General features: G+C 43.0%; 1 protein-coding gene across 4 annotated transcripts in view; it reads left to right on the top strand.

The window, feature by feature from the left end:
- The window catches only part of CALN1 (calneuron 1), a 402,285-nt gene that overhangs the window by 88,338 nt on the left and 292,084 nt on the right, over positions 1-21,863 (top strand). For 3 of the 4 annotated variants that reach the window (XM_081941437.1, XM_081941440.1, XM_081941439.1), the window contains exon 2: positions 2,512-2,732. In XM_081941437.1, the coding sequence (XP_081797563.1) occupies positions 2,512-2,732 (221 nt within the window). Of the gene's footprint in view, positions 1-2,511; positions 2,737-21,863 lie in introns of all 4 variants that reach the window. The other variant, XM_081941438.1, reaches the window with a different exon arrangement.

The raw sequence follows: 21,863 nt of genomic DNA, 5'->3' as shown, positions 1-21,863 counted from the left end.
CCTCACCAGGCTCTGGAGGCCCTCTGGAGGTAGGAAATGGGCATTTCTGGCCTTCCTGAATGTCCAGTAGGCCCATTTATTGCCCTGCCCGAGCCTCCACATGCATCCTGCACTTACCTGCATCCAAAACGGGCCATGTGGAGACTCCTGGGATGGGTGGGGCTGGGTGGGCAGGGCCAGTCAGGAATGGGATTTGGGGGGGTTCTCCGAACTGTACAGAATCTTAGCTAGAGGTTCTCCCGAACCCCTGCAAACCCCCAGCAGCCTTGTCAAAGGGATTTTTGGCAGTCAAAACATCAATAACTAAGAAGAAGAATGAAAGGTTTACAAAAGAAACTGGGGGGGAAATACCTTCCTTGTATACAAGAGGAGAAAGAGCTCAGTCTGTGAGCCCTGATTAGATGCAGAGATAAAACCAGGTAAAAAGCTCATTCAGTATTTTCTACCAATCTATTCCTTATAAAAAAAAAATATCTTGACAAGTAGGGAACAGTGATGAGTAGCATGAAATGCAACTAACAGACCTTGTCTTTGATTTTGAGATTTTATCTTCTCCTGAGAAAGCTTAGTTTGCTCCTGAGGAACCTGGGAATTACCAAGTTTTGAATGTCAGGCCTGCCGACATTTTTTCTTTTGGATCTTTGGCCTGCCACACTTTCTATTATTCTACTATGCATTTTCTTTTGTGGGAAAATGGGAGGGGAAGGTTGTACGGGATTAGATGCTATGTAGCCATAACAAAAAAATTCTAGAAAGCCAAGGTCACCCTTTGTCTTTGCACCTCTACACCTGACCGGAACTGGATAGGTGGAACTACCAGCATGGCAGTGGATGATTGGGCTGTGTGAGGGACTTGTGGGTGTGGGGGCAAGATCATGAACTTTCAACTGGGTGTGGAAAAACAAGAAGCTTTCAAATTTGGGTTTTCCCAGATGTGCCAACATGGCTCTCTTAATAAATTGGAACTTTGAGCAATATTTTGCCTTGGGCTCTGATTTACTTTTGGATGCTATTTGGAACCCTGACACCCAGTTTCAATGACCATACAGGTAGTCAGAACAACCAAATAACAGAAGGGACCTTGGAAGTCTTCTAATCCAACTCCCTACTCAAGTAGGAGTAGAGATATTCCAGACAAGTGGCTGTCCAGTCTCTTCTTAAAAGCATCCAGTAATGGAACACCCACAATTTCTGAAGTCAAGGCGTTCCACTGGTTATTTGTTCTCACTGTTAGGAAGTTTCTCCTTCTGTGTTGCTTTTCTTAATTGTGGTTGTAAGTCCTTGACTAATGACCACAATTAAGGCCCACATTTCTGTTCTGTAGGTGAGACAGTTGTTAAGTGAGTGGTGCCCCATTTCATAATATTTCTTGCCACAGTTGTTAAGTGAATCACTGCACTTGTTAAGTCAGTAGAACATAGAAGATCAGAATGGAACACATCGGTTTTACAGTTGTTAAGTGAATCTGGCTTCCCCATTGCTTGTCAGAAGGTCACACAAGGTGATCACATGTCCCAGGGACACTGCCATTGTCATAAATATGAGTCGGTTGCCGAGCATCTGACCATGGGGCTGCTGCAATGGTTACAAGTGTGAAAAACAGCCATAGGTCATTTTCCTCAGTTGCTGTTGTAACATGAAGCAGTCATTAAATGAAGTGTTGTAAGTCAAGGACTACCTGTAGTCAGGGCAGGCTTCAAAATTTCAGCAACAGGCTCTCTGCCCAGTTGCTGGAAGGGTGTGGCATGATGGGCATGGCCTAGTTGGCCTGCACCATGGTGGTGGTGGTGGATTTTTTTGCCTTTCCCAGGCTTTACAGGCTTTCCTTGACCCTCTGGGAGGGTAAAAGCTGACTCCCCCAGACTCCAAAGGCTCTCCGGCCTTCCGGAACTAACAGGAGGCCCATTTTCCCCCCCTCCCTGAGCTTCTGTGCAGGCCCTGTACTTACCTCACACCCCAAACAGACTGTGTGGAGATTACTAGGAGGGGTGGGGTGGGCAGGGCCAGCCAAGGATGGGATTTTGAGGTTCTCTGAACTGGCCATAACGTTAGCTATGGGTTCTCTCAAACCAAGGAAAACATGTAGCAGCCCACCCCTGCTGGTGGTCTATTTGTATATCCCTCCCGTTCTAATGAATTATAGATCAATTTGGTCTCTCCAAATATGAAATATATAAAGCACCATTCAAAAAAAAAATATTTCAGTATTCCTTGTAAATATTGGATTCTGTCTCCATAAATGTGGTCCATTTACTCATCAATCAATGTTATTTTTTTTCATAGCACTGTGCTCCTATTAATTTCCAAACATCTGCTACACAGTTGTAATGATTCACTGCTATTTTGTTATTCCCAAAGATCTGGTGTAAAAAAAAAACAGAAGAAGAATTAAAAAAAAAGAAGAGAGGATTGAAAGAAAGGACATGATGAATAAGAGAAACTAGGTTGTTTTCAATAAGTGATAGATTAGGACAACCTGTGCAGTTATATTTTCTGTCCAATTGTTTACAGAGTCACGTTGCTGCTATTGATGTTCCGGTGAAGGATTTCTGGTTCTCCCAGGAAGGGCCATCTCTCTCTTTCTCTCTCTTTTGCCCAATGGGGTTGACTGCCCAACATGGAGAAGGCCATCCCAAACCAGAAGGAGATCAAAGGGAAGAGTCTCCTACTGTCAAGGAGAAGAGCTCAGAAGAATCTTTGGAGAAGGACAGGTCAATGGAGTTCTCCACCTGGCAAGTATTAACATTTTATTTTCACTTTGTTGGTTTCCTGAAGTTATTTCGCTTTCCAGGAAGCCAAAGTGTTCTAGATAGAAAGAAAGTAAAATACTCCCCCTTTCATTCATTCGGTCAGGCTGTCAAGGTTCCGACGGATGAGCCTCGAGCCAAGTTTCAAAAGAAATCTAGTTATTTATTAGGAGCAACATGTTGGCAACTCCCCGTGTGAAGTCAACTCTGCCCCACATAATTTATGGCTCAACTCTGACTCCACCTCCCACCTCCTCCCCAGGTGTGTCATAAATCACATTCTCCAATGAGGCTTTTTCCCGAGCTGTAGAAAAACACGCCTCTCAGGCTGACTCTGGTAATCTGAGATGCAACCTTGAAAAAAGTATGCGTGGAATGTCCTTCAGAATGTGGCTGCCGATCTCTTCTGTCACTTCTCCCCCCTTCTGCCCATGGCAACTCAAGAGCAAACCAGAAATGCTTTGTGAGTTGACACAGAGTTCTGTTCCTCTGTGATTTTGACAGAAGAGCAGAAAGGCATGCAACTGTAAAGGAATTCTCCAAAACATGTCTCCTGCATATCCAAGTACATGGCATGGATGTTGATGTGGATTGTCTTGGGTGGTTTTAAAGCAAGATTGGTGTCAACCCTGAAGTTGACCTGACTGAAGCCATCTTGGAGCTTCAGTGTTGCCACACTGAAGCTGAGGGATAGGGAGGGGGGGATTAGAGATAGCTGGGGTTTTGTAGCAAAATAAAATACTTTCTCTTGGGAACCAGGGACATTCTCACACCTGGCTGAGGAAGGAGAAGTGAGGTCACCAGGCAACCAGACAGCATCTTGATTGGACCACATGACTGATTGGTTGTGGTTGAGGGAAACCTTTTACTTTTAATTAGGTGAAAACTGTGGGAATCTGCAGAGTCAGTTTTCACTAGATCTGTGCCAATATTTATTTATTTTTATTTTATTTATTTATTTGTCAACATGTACAAGGTAACAGGTATTAGTACAGACATGGACATTTTCACATGAGATTGGTACAAAGAGATGGATAAAATAAGCATAACGTGGCCATGAGCACATAAAATGAGTACATATCAATGGGGACAGTAGGACAGGGATGGTAGGCACATTGGTGCACTTATGCACGCCCCCTTTATGGGCCTCTTAGTAAACATGTGAGGTCCATGGTGGACAGTTTAAGGTTAAAGATAAGGGGGTTTGAGGAACTAACAATGGAATCAGGTAGAGTGCTCCAGGCATTGACCACTCTATTGCTGAAGTCGTATTTTCTGCAATCAAGTTTGGAGCAGTTTACTTTGAGTTTGTATTTGCCTATGTATTATTGTGGTTGAAGTTGAAGTAGTCATTTACAGGTAGGACGTTATAGCAGATAATTTCATGTACTATGCTTGTGTAGGGCAGCCTAGTTCCAGGTTGTCCAAGCCTACAATTTTGAGCCTGGTGGCATAAGGGATTCTATTGTGAGCAGAGGAGTGGAGTATTCTTCTTGTGAAATACCTCTGTCCGATATACAGTGTGGATCCCAGGCAGGTGAGCAGTATTCAAGGATTGGTCTAGCAAAGGTTTTGTGTGCCCTAGTTGGCAGTATAGTGTTACCAGAGAAAAAAACTTCATAAAATAAGGTTGACAACTCTTAATGCCTTGTTGGCAATGTTGTTACAGTGAACTCTGGAGCTTAGATCTTTTGAGATGACTACTCCTAGGTCCTTGACAGAGTGTGGGTATTAGGCCATATCTGCCCAGCTTGTATTTGGTGTTCTGGTTTTTGTTGCCAATGTGTAGCACAGAGCATTTGTTAGCAGAGATTTGGAGTTGCCAATTGTTTGATCATTCAGATACATAGTCAAGGTCATTTTGTAGGGTAGTAGTATTGTCTGTGGTGTTTAGTTTTACATTGTCAGCAAATAGGATGCAGCTGCTTATAACATGATCGCAGAGGTTGTTTATGTAAAGCAGAAAAAGGCATGGGGGTCCTAATACACTGCCTTGGGGAACACCACTGTTAACTGGTGCAAGGTTTGATATTGTGCTTCTAATTTTGACTACTTGTTGTCTGTTTGATAAGAACGCAGCTATCCACTTGTGCAAAGATCCAGAAATGCCATAGGAGCTTAATTTTAACAGAAGTTTGTTATGTGCCACTGAATCAAAGGCTTTGCAGAAGTCTATGTAGATTGCATCTATTGCTTTACCCTGGTCAAATTGTGTGGTTCAAATGTTTTTGCAGTGTAGGAGCTGCAGATTACAGGACATTTTTTTAATGAAACCAAATGGCTTGTTAGAGAGTAGATTGTTTGTCTCTAAGTGGAGGGTGATGGTTTAGTTTATGATGGATTCCATGACTTTACAGGAGACGCAGCAAAGGGAGATCGGTCAGTAATTCTCAACTAGGCTGGGGTCTCCTTTTTTGAAGAGAGGAATGACTGTTGCTACTGACCATAGGTCAGGCAAGGAGCTGATTCTAAAAAATGCTTCATAGATAGTGCTTAGAGGTTCAGCTACGGTAGTGGAGAGCTTTTTCAGAAAGTAGGCACATATTCCATCAGGACCAATAGATAGAGATGATTTTAGGTTGCGTAGTGCCCTTTTGACAGTGTCTTCAATAAAATCAACATGTATTAGATCGTTGCAATTGGTTGAAGTACAATTAGGAAATGAGGGGGAGATGCCATTACTGTTGACAAAGTCTGAACTGAAAAATGTGTTGAAGAGATTGGTTTTAAGGACTTCATTGTTGCAGTCTTCCCTGTTATGCCCTTTTAGAGGTGGGATAGTTTTTGATTCTTTAAGTTTGGTGTTTACGAAATTGTAGAAGGCTGGGGTGGATTTTGTGTGTAACAGTTCTTCCTCCTGTTTGCAGTGGCAATTGGTACATTCTGCTTTTATTTGGCGGCATAAGGTTTTGTATCAGTTTTTGAAGTTAGCTGCGTAGCCAGTTTTGTTTTTTCGCCAAAGGGTTTTCTTCTTGGATTGGAGTTTCCTTATAGATATGGGTAATTTGTTCCCTTTTGTACAGATACGTATAAAGATAGACTTCAACTTACATCAATTCATTTAGTGATTGTTCAAAGTTACAGCATCACTGAAAAAAGTGATTTATGACTATTTTTCACACTTAAGACCGTTGCAGCATCCCAATGGTCACCTTTTGCAACCTTCAGTCAATAGGGAAGCCTGATTCACTTAATGACTATGTTACTGATTTAACAACTGCAGTGATTCACTTAACAACCGTGGCAAGAAAGCTGACAAAATGGGGCAAAACTCACTTAACAAATGTCTTAATCAACATTAGAAATGTTAGTGTTTTGACCTAGGCTTCCCAAGATCATGAAGCAGACTCCTCGTCCCGATAAAACCTCTTTTGTTTAGGTTAAAGGGAATTCCTCTCCAGCAAAGTCCCAGCAAACAGTCTTTCATAAGATTTCACAACTACAGGCCTGTATCAGGCTTGGAGAGTTGCCAGGCCGATATCTTCCAAACGCCACGCTGTAGCAGCAATTACTTGGCAAGAAGTCAGGAACGGATCTTCACCCTAATGAATTGTCTTCTGTAAATTTCCCTCCCCTTTCGCTCCTCTTTATTCCCTGTGGGAGGGGCCATTCATCGTCCACCTGTGCCTTTACTCCCAAGTCGACCCTTGTTCCTTAGCTGTTCCCTTCTCCTGGCACCTATGTGTCAGCGTTCCAAATATCATGCAGAATTAAATCAAAGTCCAAGGCAGAGTTATCCTTAAAGTTCCAATTTAATAAAGCAGACATGTTAGCACATCTGTGAAATTCCAGCTCTGATTTAGTTCCTGAAATTCCACCCATTTGAAAGTTCATAATCTTGTGCCCACTTCCATAAATCCATCACGTGGTCCAATCTTCTTCTTTGACCCCAACAACTCCACCCTGCTGGTTCCGGTCAGGTGTCAAGGTGCGGAGACAAAAGATGACCTTGGCTTCTAGAAAGGAATGACAACAACACATCCCACAATTCTACTCCTTTCTATTCCTCTCTCCCAATTACTACACTAATGAAACAGCATAGGAAAATAATAGAAAGTGTGGCAGGCCAAAGATCCTAAAAAGGAATATAATTGCAGGCCTGACAGTATGTACATGTGCACATCGGGAACAAGTTCCAGCTGTTCTTTTACCCCATTGATATCCGACTCCAAAGACAGCTGATAGCTGTCAGACGGCCCTGTCCCCATCTCTACCTCCGTTGCAGAGCCCTCATCAGAGCCTTCCCCAGACTCCAGGACTGGCCCCTGTTCCTCCCCAACCACCTCACTGTCTGAATCTGCTGGCAGCTCCACTGGCCACTGGCAGGCCACAACAGTTGGGCATAGTTGTGATCGTAAGCCAAGGACTACCTGTACTTGCAATTAGGTCAGATATTGGTGTGTGTGACTCTTCCCTTCATTCTTTATGTGTTCATTTAAAAGTTGAAAGAGGCCATTTAGGCAATCAAGTCCTTGAACATATAAAGCAAAGGTGAGATCATGCCTCTCCGGGTTATTAATTGTATTGTCAAGTTGTTCTCATAACCAGGAAGTCTTTTGTAAATGTTCAGTAGGAACTGGCCTTCCTCTAACTTAACATCATTGCTCTATTTCCTGTACCCTTAGATTAAGGAGAACAGATCTTGACCTTCTATCTGACATCCTTTTAGATACTTGAGAAATGCCATCCATCCATCTCAAGGCTGAACATACCGAGTTCTCATATTTGTGTCTCCTGATTGTCCTTGATGCCCTTCTCTGAAGGTGTTTTGTTCAATTTCATTGAATATGACTCCTAAGATACCAACTTGGACGGATTCATCCTTTCTCCCCCGCTGTTATCAGAATATAGATAGTTGCCTATGGAGGGTGATTCATGCACTGCTAATCTCAGGATTGGATTACTGCAAACAAAATTCATCTGGGATTCAGAATGCTACTGGAAAACAAGCTTTGTTGTGGGGATAAAACCCATGGGATCCCTGTGTAAATCCTCTTGAGCTTCTGGATGGAAGAAAGTATATCAGTCAAATGAAGAAATTGAATTTGGACAGTAGACGCAAGAGAATTTCGAATAAAATCTTTGTGACTTCTGAGTAGAGGCCTGCCTATTTCTGTAGTTTGTGCCCATTCTGAAAGATCTTGCACAGTGGGAATACTCCAAGTCCCTTCAATTAAACACCACCATCTATTGAAGGGGTGTCTAACACAAGACCGGTGAGTCAGATATGGCCCACGATGTGGTTGGATAGAGCCCGCAGGGCCATCCTGGAAAATGTAAGGGGCCAGCCCGCATCACTTCGGCCCGGTTTACCCAATGCACAGAGGAAACATTGGGCAGCGTGGCTTCAGCCTGGTCTAGTGCAAAGAGGAAACATGGCAGAAGTTTGGGGAGTGGCATTAAGCGGGCCACACCCACCCAGTTGGCCACACCCACTCAGCCCCCCGAGGTCAGCCACAGCCCTGATGTGGCCCTCAATGAAATTGAGTTTGACATCCCTGATCTATTAGGACCTAGGAAGTATCATATTTTTCAGAGTATAAGACACACCCTTTTCCCCCCAAAAGAGGGTGAAAATCTGAATGCATCTTATACACTGAACACAGCATTTTTGACCTCCCGAAACACCGACCCCTTAGCAAAAATGGACGTGCAGAGGGTTTGGAAGGCTTATGGAGTGCTCCTGGGGGCTGGGGAGGGCAAAAGCGAGTGAAAAACGGGCCGTTTTTGCTTGTTTTTGTCCCCCCAGCCCCCAGGAGCACTCTACAAGCCTTCCAAAGCCCCTGAATGCCCTGTTTTTTGCAAAAGATGAGGTGTGCAGAGGGTTTGGGAGGCTTGCAGAGTGCAAAACCTTTTTAATTTACCTCTTCAAAATCTTGGTGCGTCTTATACTAGTCCGAAAAATATGGTAGGGACTGTTGTGGAGGTTGCCCTGTGGAACAGCATCACCTCAGAGAGATGTATGGCTTCCACCCTGATAATGTTCAAAAGGTTGTTGAATACCTGGCTGTTCCCCCTGTCTGTGGGTAAGCGTGGTGTCAACCCTTGAAATTTTATTTAATTAAGTATGTTTTCTTTTGGCCAAACATGTTTTTTGTTTTTAGTGTTTTACTGTTTTCTTGCTTTTAATGCTGTAAACTGCCTAATCTTATGGAATTAGATGACTTCAAAATTGGATGGATGGATCTAGGTTCATGTAGCATGATAGGTAAGGCTAAAATGGGCACATTGAAGTTGGATATGTTGCAGCAGTCAATTCAGCCACTGCCTTAACTGACTGTCTGAACCAGACCATCATGTTAAGGCAAAAAATAGCATATTATATGAGCTCTCCAATTGTGTTTAAGTAAACTCAATTGGCTTTGTTTGTCTATTTATTAGCTTTATTATACCTGCTTTATGAAACTAGGACCTCACTTAGATAATGATAACGAGTCACAGTGTCTTAAAATTACCACAAGTTGTGGTAGGTTTAGAAGAAAATTCTTCTTCTTCTTCTTCTTCTTCTTCTTCTTCTTCTTCTTCTTCTTCTTCTTCTTCTTCTTCTTCTTCTTCTTCTTCTTCTTCTTCTTCTTCTTCTTCTTCCTCTTCCTCTTCTTCTTCTTCTTCTTCTTCTTCTTTTCTTCTTCTTCTCCCCCCCCCTGCAGGAGCAGAGTCCTCTTTTTGGATCATTGCACTGTCAGCTGCATCTCCAGGGCACAGGCCATGGCTTGCATATATTTGTTGATGGTGTTTTGGACACCCACAAGTCACTAGCCATTGACTTCTAGTTGATAGATAGTCTTGCCCACGGTGGAAGGTGCCGCTCTCTGGACATGTCCATACCAGTGGAGCCGGCCTTCTCTCCTCTTCTCTATAATTGATGTCACACCAAAATGTTGTTGAATGGTGTCATTTGTGATGTGGTCAAGAAGGGAGATGCCCGATATCCAATGGAGCATTCACATTTCCATGGCATGGAGAGAGCTTTTGGTCCCTGTTGTTGTTGTTGCCCAGCATTCAGTGCCATATAGTGCAACAGGGCAGATGTTGTCTTGTAAATCTTAGGTTTAGAAGAAAATATAATAGTGAAATCAAACCCAGAGATGCTAAGAAAATTAAGAAAACAGGGATACAAATAACTTAAACCAACAATTAAAAACCTTTGGGGAAATAGCAATAGCATTTAGACTTATACAGTATATCGCTTCACAGGGCTTTAGTAAGCAGTTTACATAGTCAGCCTATTGCCCCGAACAATCTGGGTCCTCATTTTGCCTACCTTGGAAGGATGCAAGGCTGAGTCAACCTTGAGCCTGGTGAGATTTGAACTGCCAAATTGCAGGCAGCCGACAGTCAGCAGAAGTAGCCTGCAGTACTGCACTCTAACCACTGCGCCACCATGGCTCATAAGGGAAAGGTAAGATTTTAGGCTGCTTTTTAAAACCAGCAATGATTTAGGCCAGTGATGGCAAAACTTTTCGGCAACGAGTGCTGAAAAGGAAGCACTTCACGCACTCAATTGGGCTGCGACCAGGAAAAGGATCAGAAGGACCAGAAAATAAACTTCTAGTTTACGGCGCATGTATGCAACCCGGCCAGCAATTCTTCCGGTTACTGCCATGCATGCACATGCACCAATCAGCTGGCCGGCATGCATGCGCACGCCAGAAAATGGTAGACCAGCTCTTCCAGTTTCCACTACTGTCACACACACAAAAGCCAGCTGATCGTTGTGTGCTCATGCGGGCCAGAAACCCGAAAGAGGAACAGGTGATGCTGTGTGTGCCAGGTGACATGGCTTCATATGCCACTTTGGGCACGCATGCCATAGGTTTGCTGTCATGGATTTAGGCCTTTTAACTTTATCAAGCATTCCAGAACTGGACAACAATAAGGAAGACATATTTTCAAGTTGCCCTGGGTGAAGGTGCAGCAACTGTGGATAAACCTCAGTTAAGGTCAGTGAGCAGAGACACGAGGATCTGGTAAAAAAAGGTGTTCACTCAAGAACCCCATAAATAATTTGCACTTTATATTTCCCCAGGAAACAAAATTGCAGCAAATGTAATGCTTTTAGCTTCAGTGAACATGGTCTTCTTGAGCTCTTACAAAGACCATTTTGACTGCTGATTACCACTCCAGTTGTTTCTGTATCAGGCTGAAAAGCAGGCGCATGTGTCAAATGTACATACCGGAATATTGCTCCTCCCGCATTGTTCTAAAGGAAGGGATGGGTTGTTATATCAACCAAAGAGAATTGTCTCAGTTCAGGAAGAATCTGCCAGTCTGGAAGATCTTGTAGTACCCAAAAGTTCAAGATCTCTTTCTGAGATAATATTATCCCATTGAAAAGAGGAAGATCTAACTCCTCTCTGAAATTGTAACCCTTCCTAATATGCATCTCCATCTGGTCTGGATTTAGTTTCAATTTATTATTAAAGGTAAAGGTTCCGCTCGCACATATGTGTTAGTCGTTCCCGACTCTAGGGGGCGGTGCTCATGTCCGTTTCAAAGCCAAAGAGCCAGCGCTGTCCGAAGATGTCTCTATGGTCATGTGTCCGCATGACTAAATACCGAAGGTGCATGGAACGCTGTTACCTTCCCACCAAAGGTGGTTCCTATTTTTCTACTTGCATTTTTACATACTTTCTAACTGCTAGGTTGACAGAAGCTGGGACAAGTAACAGGAGCTCACTCCATTACACGGCACTAGGGATTCAAACTGCCAAACTGCCGACCTTTCTGATCAACAAGCTCAGCATCTTAGCCACTGAGCCACCGCCTCTTATTTATTTATTATTATTTATTATAATAATAAATAATGTATTATTAGATTTATTCTTACATTTATTATTAGCCTAATATCAATTTCTGGGTGGGCATTCAAAGGAGCAATATCATTGTCCTGAAAACCAAAGATGCTTTTTCAAAAGGCAACTACATATTTCTTTGTTTTTCCTCAAAGACATTTTGCTTCTCACCCAAGAAGCTTTTTCAACACCTTTAGGACAACCATGACTTGGATGATTGAGAATCTCCATAAGCATTGTCCTGATAACGTTATAGAGTAGGTGCCTTCAGCACACTGATAGTATCCTATCCCAGGTCTCCGGTGATCTCCATTATGTTTCCCATAAATATTAGAAACCAATGAAGACAGAATTGGGCCCTGAAGGACAACATTTTGAGCTACAATTGTCTATACATGATGCTGCTGACACGATGAGAATTTCAAACGGAATGACTGCAAAGCATTGATGACTATTTTCAGATCTCTTGTAAGCCAGGTTATGATGATGATAATGTTATCCATTCAGTTATGTTCAACTCTTGGTGATTCTGGGCCAGATTTCTCCACATCATCTGATCTTGCACTACTTCTTTGAGTTTTTCTATGCTCTGACTGGTGTCAGTTTTGATGGTGTCCAGCCACCGTGTTCTTTGATGGCCTGGTTTCCTTTTACTGCTAACTCTTCCAAACACAGCTGCTTTTCTCCAGTGGATTCCCACACATGCCCTAAGTAAGCAAGATACAGTTTTGTGGGTTTGCCTTCCGGTGACATTTCTGGTGTGATGCACTCTGGTAGTTGCTCGTTAGTCACCTTTGCTGTCCAAGGAATACACAGGAGCCTTCTCCAGCACCACAGCTCAAATGATTCGATTTTCTTCCTGTCGTGCTTTTCTAAGGTTCAATTTTAAGCTTCAACCTTTACAGCCAGAGGGCTAAGGGGGAATATAATGGAGCGGATTAACTTACAGTACATTTGGTTGTCAACATGATGTCTTTGATTTTTGATATTTGGCTCATTGCTGTACAATCCAGTGTAATCCAATATTTTATTTCTCGGCTGCATTCATCACTTGGAGCAATCTGCAAATTTTTGCACACGTTCAATCCAGTGGTAGGTTCCGGCCGTTACAGCCATACCAATAGTAGTCGGGAGGCGCAGCCACCGCACCGGTACAGTGGCTCGTTTTGCTCTCCCGCCCACCTATGTTCCGTACCTGTTTTTAAGGCAACCAGGCCAATTGTGCCTGCCCGAACAGCCTGCTGCGCCTGCGGAACCTCCAACAAGCAGCTGGGCGTCGCAGGGGCAGGGGAGTGCTGATGCATGTGCAGCACATGTCAGGTGCGTGCATGAACGGACCACGAGCAGCGTACCGGTAGCAAAGGTAACAGCAAACCACCACTGGTTCAATCTCTTCATTGCCCATTGTTATTTTGATGTCTCCATTCCTTGCAGTGGTCATGAGCTTGGTCTGTATGATGTTCAGAAAGAGCTCAACATTCTCTTTGGTTTTCTTGATCCATGGTCAGTCGTACTGAAAACTAAAACATCAAGAGGAAGTCTATTGTACAACAACTAAATCTTCCTCAACAGATCTGACCAAATTAGTCACAACTCCATAATCTGCTCAAGAGCCTAGTTTGAAATGGACTCTTTCTACAGTATTTCTTGACACCAAGAAACCATCACTGTCTCAAACACCTTCTCCAGTCAAGGATAGCTAGAGAATTATGGGTCCAATGCAAGTTTATGTCAGAGTTTGTTGCATACATTCAAATTCAGAAAGCCCACACAGATAACTGATGCAACAGGATCCATTACCTTCTTTATATACATAAGAATAGATGAATAAATGTACAATACCAACAGGTGGTTCTTCCAAGTAAACACAAGGCAGGAGAGTTACAGGCAAATACAAGCAGTTAGTTTCATTTCAGCAGACAAGCCAAGACAGACTGCTAAGTTTCAGTTTCAACTCTCTGCACAGACTCAGATCTGTTTAAGCTCCCATTGGCTGACTTAGTTGCTATGCCTATTAATTGGCTGACCTTGTTCTCATGTCTCTCCCAGTCATGAATATTTTAACAGTTTATTTGGAGTAATCTAAGTTACTCCTTTAACTTTAAAGTAACTTTAAAGTAACTTTAAAGTAAACTTTAAACAAGGGCTACATCCTATCCTTCCTGAAAGAAATACTTCGATGTTAACTAAATAAGCTCCTAGTTAGAAGTTACAGAACTTGCTGGGCAGGGATCCAAGTGGTGGAATGTACTGTGCCAAACAGCTTGTCCACAAATTGAAATTGGTTCAGTTTTAATTATATAGGAGGATTCACCAGACCTCTTGATAATTAACTCCATCAATGGCAGCCTCCCGTCTGGCTGAAATGTGAATGATTGTGTCTATAAAAGTTTACTGAAAACATGAAAAAAAATCCAGAGAGTTCTATGATCAGATGATCAGATTTTGGGAAGAGGTTATGGGGGCACAAATCAGCCCCTTGCAATGTGGAATGATGACTCTGCAAGCTAACAAATGCATTACATTAAAAACATTTGCAGTAAATATCATCATCGTATAAACCTTCAAATGGGCTTATTGCAGGGGTGTCCAAACTTGAGAACTTTAAGACTTGTGGACTTCAACTCCCAGAATTCCACAGCCAGCATGGCTGGCTGGGGAATTCTGGGAGTTGAAGTGCACAAGTCTTAAAGTTCCCAAGTTTGGACACCCCTGGCTTATGGAATCTGAGTCAGATCTCCTTCCATTCGCATTCTTGGCATCTCAACTCCTACAGTTTATCTACCGTATCTTTTGGAGTATAAGATGCACCTTCCCCCCCCCAAAAAAAGGGGGTAAAATTTGGGTGCATCTTGTACACCGAATGTAGCCCCACCCACCCCCACCAGAGGCCAAAAACCTGAGGCATGGAGGCAGCGATAGTCTGTGGCAATCCCTACAGCCTGGTACAACTGATTGGGTTTTTTTCCGGCAGTCCGATCCACCTGCCAATCAGGCTGCAATAAGTGCTAAAGCTGACCTGGCTGGTCAAAGTTTGCAGCAGCAATCACATTCAGAAAGCACAGTAACTGATTCAGCAGGATTCAAAATAATAATAATAATAATAATAATAATAATAATAATAATAATAATAATAATAATAATAATAATAATAATATACAATACAATACCAAAAGCAGGTTTTCCAAGGTAGCAGTAAATACAAGCAAAACACAAGCAGTTTCTATTTCAGAGTCCAAATAGCCCTCATTGGCTGACTTAGTTCCTATGCCTATTCATTGGCTGACCTTGTTACCATGTGTTCCAAGGCATGAACTCTCACACACTGACAGGAAGCCAGCCAGCTGAATACTGGATGCTGATAGGCAGAGGCAGATTTTTTTTTCTTCTCATTTTCCTCCCCAAAAACTAAGGTGCATCTTATACTCCAGACTGTCTTATACTCCGAAAAATACGGTATATACTACCCTTTTGAAGCATAGAAGACAAGGTATTATAGGAGATGATGTGGCTGAGCCCGAAGGCAGAGTCAAACACATCATCAGTTTGGAGTCACTACAGCCCTGAAAAAGACCTAAGGCCAGCCCCCTTTGAAGTCCATTGACTCTTATTTGGTGCCAATTTGCCTTGATCATTAGTATATCAAAATCTCATGTATCGGTTGCATGGAATAAGCTCGTAGTGCTTTTCAAACTCTATCCTGATTTCCTGCCCGTGACGTGTGTTAAAGGAAGTAGTTTATTAACAATGTCCTTTTCACATGTTATCAGTCAGGATATTGGCAGAGTCAATGGTGGGATTTTTAAAAACTTCTTGGGATCTACCCGTGGCCATCACATTGGGAAGATCCAAAGTATTTCCCAGTTCAAACTCAAATCAAGTATGTGATCTTCATCCTACAGTATGTCTGCCATGAAACCGACTGGCATAGGTTTATACTTGTAATAACTATTATGAAGTCTTAGAATAACAGAGTTGGAAGAGAGGTTGGAGGTCTTCTAGTCTAACCCCCTGCTCAGGCAGGAAACCTTATACAATATCAGACAAATGGTTGTCCAATCTCTTCTTAAAGACTTCCAGTGTTGGAGCATTCACAGCTTCTGGAGGCAAGTTGTTCCACTGATCAATTGTTCTAACTGTCAGGAAATTTCTCCTTAGTTTTAGGTTGATTCTCTTCTTGATTAGTTTCCATGCATTACTTCTTGTCCTGCCCTTAGATGTTTTGGAGAATAGCTTGACTCCCTCTTCTTTGTGGCAGCCCCTGAGATATCAGAACTCTTTTATCATGTCACCCTTTGTCCTTCTTTTCTTTAAACTAGACATATCCAATTCCAGCAACTGTTCTTTTTATGTTTTAGCCCTCAGTACCTTAATCATCTTTGTTGCTATTCTCTGCACTATTTCTAGCATCCTCATCTGCTCTAGACACATACGTGCTAAAGCAGAAGTCCCCAGCTGAGAGGAGCAATGGGCAAGCAAGTGAAGCTTCATCTATAATTTGCAACCACTTCCCAGTGCTAGCATCCCTGCCTCAGCTCCAACTCAGATTATCAGGGATTAAATTGTCATAGGAACATGAACCCTACTGCAAACTCAGCATGTGCAGGATCTAGGTTGCATAGGAGAATAAATGCACGCATCACAGAACACAAGAACGCAGTAAGAAAAAAAGAAAAAGCTTCCTCCCTTTTCCAGCACCTTAAAGCTACAGAACATGGAATTAATGTTAATCTCCAGGAACCAGGTTAATCTCCAAAACAGAACACTTCAACAAGAGAATAATTATGGAAGCTATCGAAATAGAGAAACACCCCCACAACATGAATAAATGTGATGAGACCTCCCACCTACCAGACATCTGGAAACCAGCCCTAGTCAACAAACGAGCCCCACCCACTACCCAGGCCGTTGCAACACGAAACAACAATGCACACACAGCCAGCACCAATTAGCACCAATCTACCAATCATGATACAACCACACAACCAATCATTCCACTTACTGAAACAAAGCCAGCACCCCATCCCCTCCCACCAAGATTTACAGAAAGACGGCAGCTCCGATCGCATTTTAAGCCCAAGCCTGAAGATGGCAAGTGAGATCTTGCCGAAATATATGTTTTCTTAGATTTTTGTATTCGGGTCTTTTCCCGTGTAAGATTTTCCCATGTAATATATATATTGGCCTCTTTCCATCTGTCTTTTGTTTTTCCAACTGTAAGATTTGTGACCACATTTTTTTCACTGACTCAGTGAGAGCAAAGTATTTTACTCTACAGCTGGAAGGAACGTGGCCCACTGTGGTTCACTTATTCCCCCCCCCCCCCAACTATATCTTCATTACATAGACCAAGTTACGAATGGCCAAGACAACTTGGCAATACAGCAACATTAGGCTCTTCAAATGGTCTGAAAGATGACAAGGGCAGAGGAAGGGAGAATAAGATATTGCTCGCCTGCCAACTTCAAGGTATCTATGAATATATGTTGTGTGAAGGGAACCACAATCATTGGTTCAATGATTGACCATTTCAGATGAAGAGATGGATTCTCTGTTCTTTTTGATTCTCATCAGCTTCCTTCTCCCTTTCAGAAGATGTAGCACATTTTCGGCAGCCCTAAAATTCCTATTGGACTGTTGGGAAACTCCCAGCCAAGCAAGGAGGAGGAGTCAAGCAGGGAACTATCCTTGAATCTTCGCAAAGCCTCAAGAGGCATAAGCCTGACTCTTATGTTCTATGGAATGTTATGTATTTGTTCCTAAAGGAAGGCAAGCAGACTGGGCAGATTCTTGTAGTACAGGTAGAATGCATTAAAGTAGCTGTTTTTGAGGCTTCCGTGAGTGGATGTAATTGCTTGCGCCTGACATTGACATACCAATTCTTTGTCTTTTATGGCCTTGGAAATGACAATAGAGCATCAAAATTCTAGAGCTGGGATGCAGATGATTTGAAAGCCTGTGTCAGGCCTGCAGCCACCTTTTCTTTTGGATCTTTGGCCTGCCACACTTTCTATTATTCTACTATGCATTTTCTATTGTGGGAAAATGGGAGGGGGGATTGTAAGGAGGGAGATGCTATGTAGCCATAACAAAATTCTTTCTAGAAAGCCAAGGTCATCCTTTGTTTTTGCACCTCTGCACCTGACCGGAACTGGATGGGTGAAACTTCCAGCATGGCAGTGGAAGATTAGACCATTTGATGGACTTGTGGGTGTGGGGGCAAGATCTTGAATTTTCAAGTAGACGAGGAAAACTGGGAAGCTTTCAGATTCAGGTTTTCCCAGATGTGCCAACATGGCTCTCTTAATAAATTGGAACTTTGAGAAATACTTTGCCTTGGACTCTGATTTACTTTTGGATGCTATTTGGAACCCTGACAGCCTGCTCCAGATTCCCACCTACACTGAAGGGCTGGATGATGTTTGGGATTCATGGAGGAGTTGGTGTCAGGTTTTCAAGTAATAGACCCATACCAAGCACAACTCCAAGGCAGATGAATTCCTCAAAGAATAGCTTTATTGGATATATAAGAGCCGAGGTGGCACAGTGGTTAGAGTGTAGTACTGCAGGCTACTTCAGCTGACTTCTAGCTGCAGTTCAAATCCCACTGGCTCAAGGTTGACGCAGCCTTCCATTCGTCTGAGGTGGGTAAAATGAGGAGCCAGATTGTTGCAGCAATATGCTGACTCTGTAAACCGCTTAGAAAGGGCTGTAAAAGCACTATGAAGCGTATATAAGTCTAAGTGTTATTGCTATATATCATATTTGCACAAATTTGGTGAAAACTGACTGAAGTTTCCCGCAGTTTCCACCTAATTAAAAGCAAAAGTTTTCCCCTCAACCCCAAACAATCAATCACATGGTCCAATCAAGGTGCTGTCTGGTTGCCTGGTGACATCACTCCTCCTTCCTCTGGCCAGGTGTGAGAAGGTCCTTGGTTCCCAAGAAAAAGTATTTTAGTTTGGCTACAAAAACCCAGCTGTTTCTAATCCCCCCTCCCTATCCTCTCAGCTCCAGTTTGGCAACACTGAAGCTCCAAGATGACTTCGGCCAGGTCAGCTTTAGGGTTGACAGTTGGTCTGGCAGAATGGATTTAATAATGGGGCTGAGATTTCCTAACCTTTCTACCAACTAATTGAATAAGGAGCAGTGTGGCTTCATATACAGGGGTATGACTCAAGAATAGGCATTAGCACAGTATAAGAGCCCATCTTTAATTCCTGGAATCTTCAAGTCAATCTGAAATCCTGAGTAGCTGATGATAATGTAGATAATACTTTAATGCGGCTTATAAAGAGGGATAAACTATGGCCTCACTCTCTAATGGTAGAATCAGCTCTGCTCTCAATGTAATTTGCTTTCTGGCGCTGCTGCTAATAGAAAAATGTGTAGATGGAGGACAAGCCATGAGGACCTTCTAGCCAGATCTTGAACAACCTATTGAGTACACAACATTGGTTATGAACTGATAAGACAACTAGTAGAAAAAGTCTAAACGGGTCATGTAGTAAGACAATGAAACTTAATAAAACTTTCTCCATAAAATAGGATAATAACCAAGTTCCTGTAAATGTCTTGTAAAAGTAAGGTTCTGCATTTAGGCAAGAAAAACAAAATGCACAGGTACAGTATAGGTGGGACCTTGCTCAACAGTAGAAACTGACTGTGAGAGGCACCTTGGAGTCCTAGTGGACAACATTTTAAATAGGAGCCAGCAGTGTGCAGCAGCTGCCACAAAAGCCAACACAGCTCTAGGCTGCATCAACAGAGGGATAGAATCAAGATCACGTGAAGTGTTAATACCATTTTATAAGGCCTTGGTAAGGCCACACTTGGAAGACTGCATTCAGGTTTTTTTTTACATCCACGATGTAAAAAAAAAGATGTGGAGATTCTAGAAAGAGTGCAGAGAAGAGCAACAAAGATGTTTAGGGGATTGGAGGCTAAAACATATGAAGAACAGTTGCAGAATTGGGTATGTCTAGTTTAATGAAAAGAATGACTAAGGGAGGCATGATAGCAGTGTTCCAATATCTCAGGGGTTGCCACAAAGAAGAGGGAGTCAAACTATTCTCTAATCAAGGGTTAGGGTTAGGGTTAGGGTTAGGCAACTGAGAAGCAACTGAGAACTAAGGAGAAATTTCCTGACAGTGAGGACAATTAACTAGTGGAATAGCTTACCTTCAGAAGTTGTGAATGCCCCAACATTGGAAGTTTTTAAGAAGATGTTGGATAACCATTTGTCTGAAGTGGTGTAGGGTTTCCTGCCTGAGCAGAGGGTTGGACTAAAAGACCTCCAAGGTCCCTTCCAATGCTGTTATTCTATTCTATTCTATTCTATTCTATTCTATTCTATTCTATTCTATTCTATTCTATTCTACTCTACTCTACTCTACTCTACTCTACTCTACTCTACTCTATTCTTAGAAGAAAGTAACTTTTTGTTTTTTTTAAATGTGGAACACAATTTTAGCTAAGGATCTTTCCTTTTCCTTTGAAAGAGCCACTTGCCTCCAATCATTTAAGAAAAGCAGTAGGCGAACAGATGCCTTCCAGATGTTAAGAGTCTTTGACTCTCACCAGTCCCATCTGGCATCCTTTTCATAGAGGGATTTTGGAAATTGGAGACCCAGATGTCTAGAAGAAATCAATAGCCTGCTCTCTGCTGAGTCTATTTGAAAGAAAATGGCTGGAGGACCTTCCTAATTATTGATTCATTGTGCAACGCAGAAGTGAAAAGCAATCTATGCATGGTGATAAAGAAATGAAATTTCATTTACCAAAAAATAAAAATAAACAAATCCCAGTAACATAAGATAAGGTCTTTGGCCTTGTTCTGTTTCCTTTTAGCAATTCAGAATTACCATTCAAAATTATCCTAATGAAGTGATGGCTCACCTTTTTGTTGCCGCGTGCCAAAAGCGTATGCTGGGGCACACACCCATAATGCAATGCGTGCATGACACCCCCCACGTTCCCTGCCCCCTGCACGTGCTCCGCACCCACGTATGCCCCACCCCGTGCATAAGCAAGACTGCCGCACATTTGCAAGACCTTCGCACATGTGCAGGACACCCATACATGCATGTGTGATCCCCCCATGCTCAGCCACCCACCTTTGCTCCCCGTTTTGGGCCTGGAAGTTCTCCTGCACCAACCTGGAAGCCAAAACGGGGCATGGGGTGGGCAGCGCAAGGCCCCAAAATGCAACGTGCGCACACCCGCGCATATGTGCTCTGCCCCCCATGCAAATCTCCTGCATGCACGGCAGAGACCTGAAGACCAGCTGGCCGGCAGGAGGTGCACATGCACCAGTGGTGCGTACCTGCCAGTTCTAAGCTCTCCTATAGAAGAGGTTCCACAAATCTACAGTGCCGTTTAGAACCGGTTCCAGCTCCCTCCCCCTGCCCGTCAGTGCATCATCAAGATGAAGAACGAGAGGAGGAATTCTGGGAGTTGAAGTCCACAAGTCTTAAAGCTGTCAAGTTTGAACACCGCCGGGTTTTTTTTTCCTAAAGGGTTAGGGGTGCAAGGGTCTTGTAACTTGACAGCTTTAAGACTTGCGTGCTTCCAATGCCAGAGTTTCTGAGCCAACATTTTGGTTGCTAAGCAAGAGCGTTGTTAAGTGAGTTTCACCACATTTTACAAGTTGGCCATGCCCACCCAGTCACCTGGCAGGCAAGCCACTCCCACCTGGTCACATGGCCGGAAAGCCACTCCCACCCAGTCACATGGCCAGCAAGCCACTCCCACAAAGCAGGCCACACCTTCAGAAGAGATTCTAAAAATTTTTGAAACCCACCACTGACGTGCACGCATGGTAGAGCTGGGCTAGGGCGACGGCTGGTGTGCCCACAGGGAGGGCTCAGCGTGCCATCTGTGGCACACGTTCCATAGGTCCGCCATCACAGTCCTAATGGATATGTTTGATCGAAGAGCAGGATCCCTCTAAAAGACACAGCATTATTGCTGATGTTGTTGTAGCTCAATCTCAGAAGATCTAAATATTTCAGTTTCCTGTCTCACACGACCTAAACTTGTAATTGTAATTAAAGATGGTGACCTTGGGTTGAAGAGTTTGCACGAGGAAATATATTATTACTTTTAATATCTTGAGTGCATTTTCTTATTTAGTTAAGTTGGTGACCTTTGCCAATTTCACCGACTGTATTATTTGTCAGTTTTAGTCTAGGTGTCAAAAGGCTCGAAATGCCTTTGTTTTATGGTCTGGGATTCATTAAAATATCAGCAAGAAGAAAGAACAAAGATAGCCATAGACCCATATACCATCAAAGTTGGAAGGGACCTTGGAGGTCTTCTAGTC

The sequence above is a fragment of the Natrix helvetica genome (assembly GCF_964273705.1).
Source record: "Natrix helvetica genome assembly, chromosome: 2".
Classification (NCBI taxonomy): domain Eukaryota; kingdom Metazoa; phylum Chordata; class Lepidosauria; order Squamata; family Natricidae; genus Natrix; species Natrix helvetica.
Note: the sequence above shows the minus strand (reverse complement) of the source record. Positions and strands in the feature narration are given on the sequence as shown.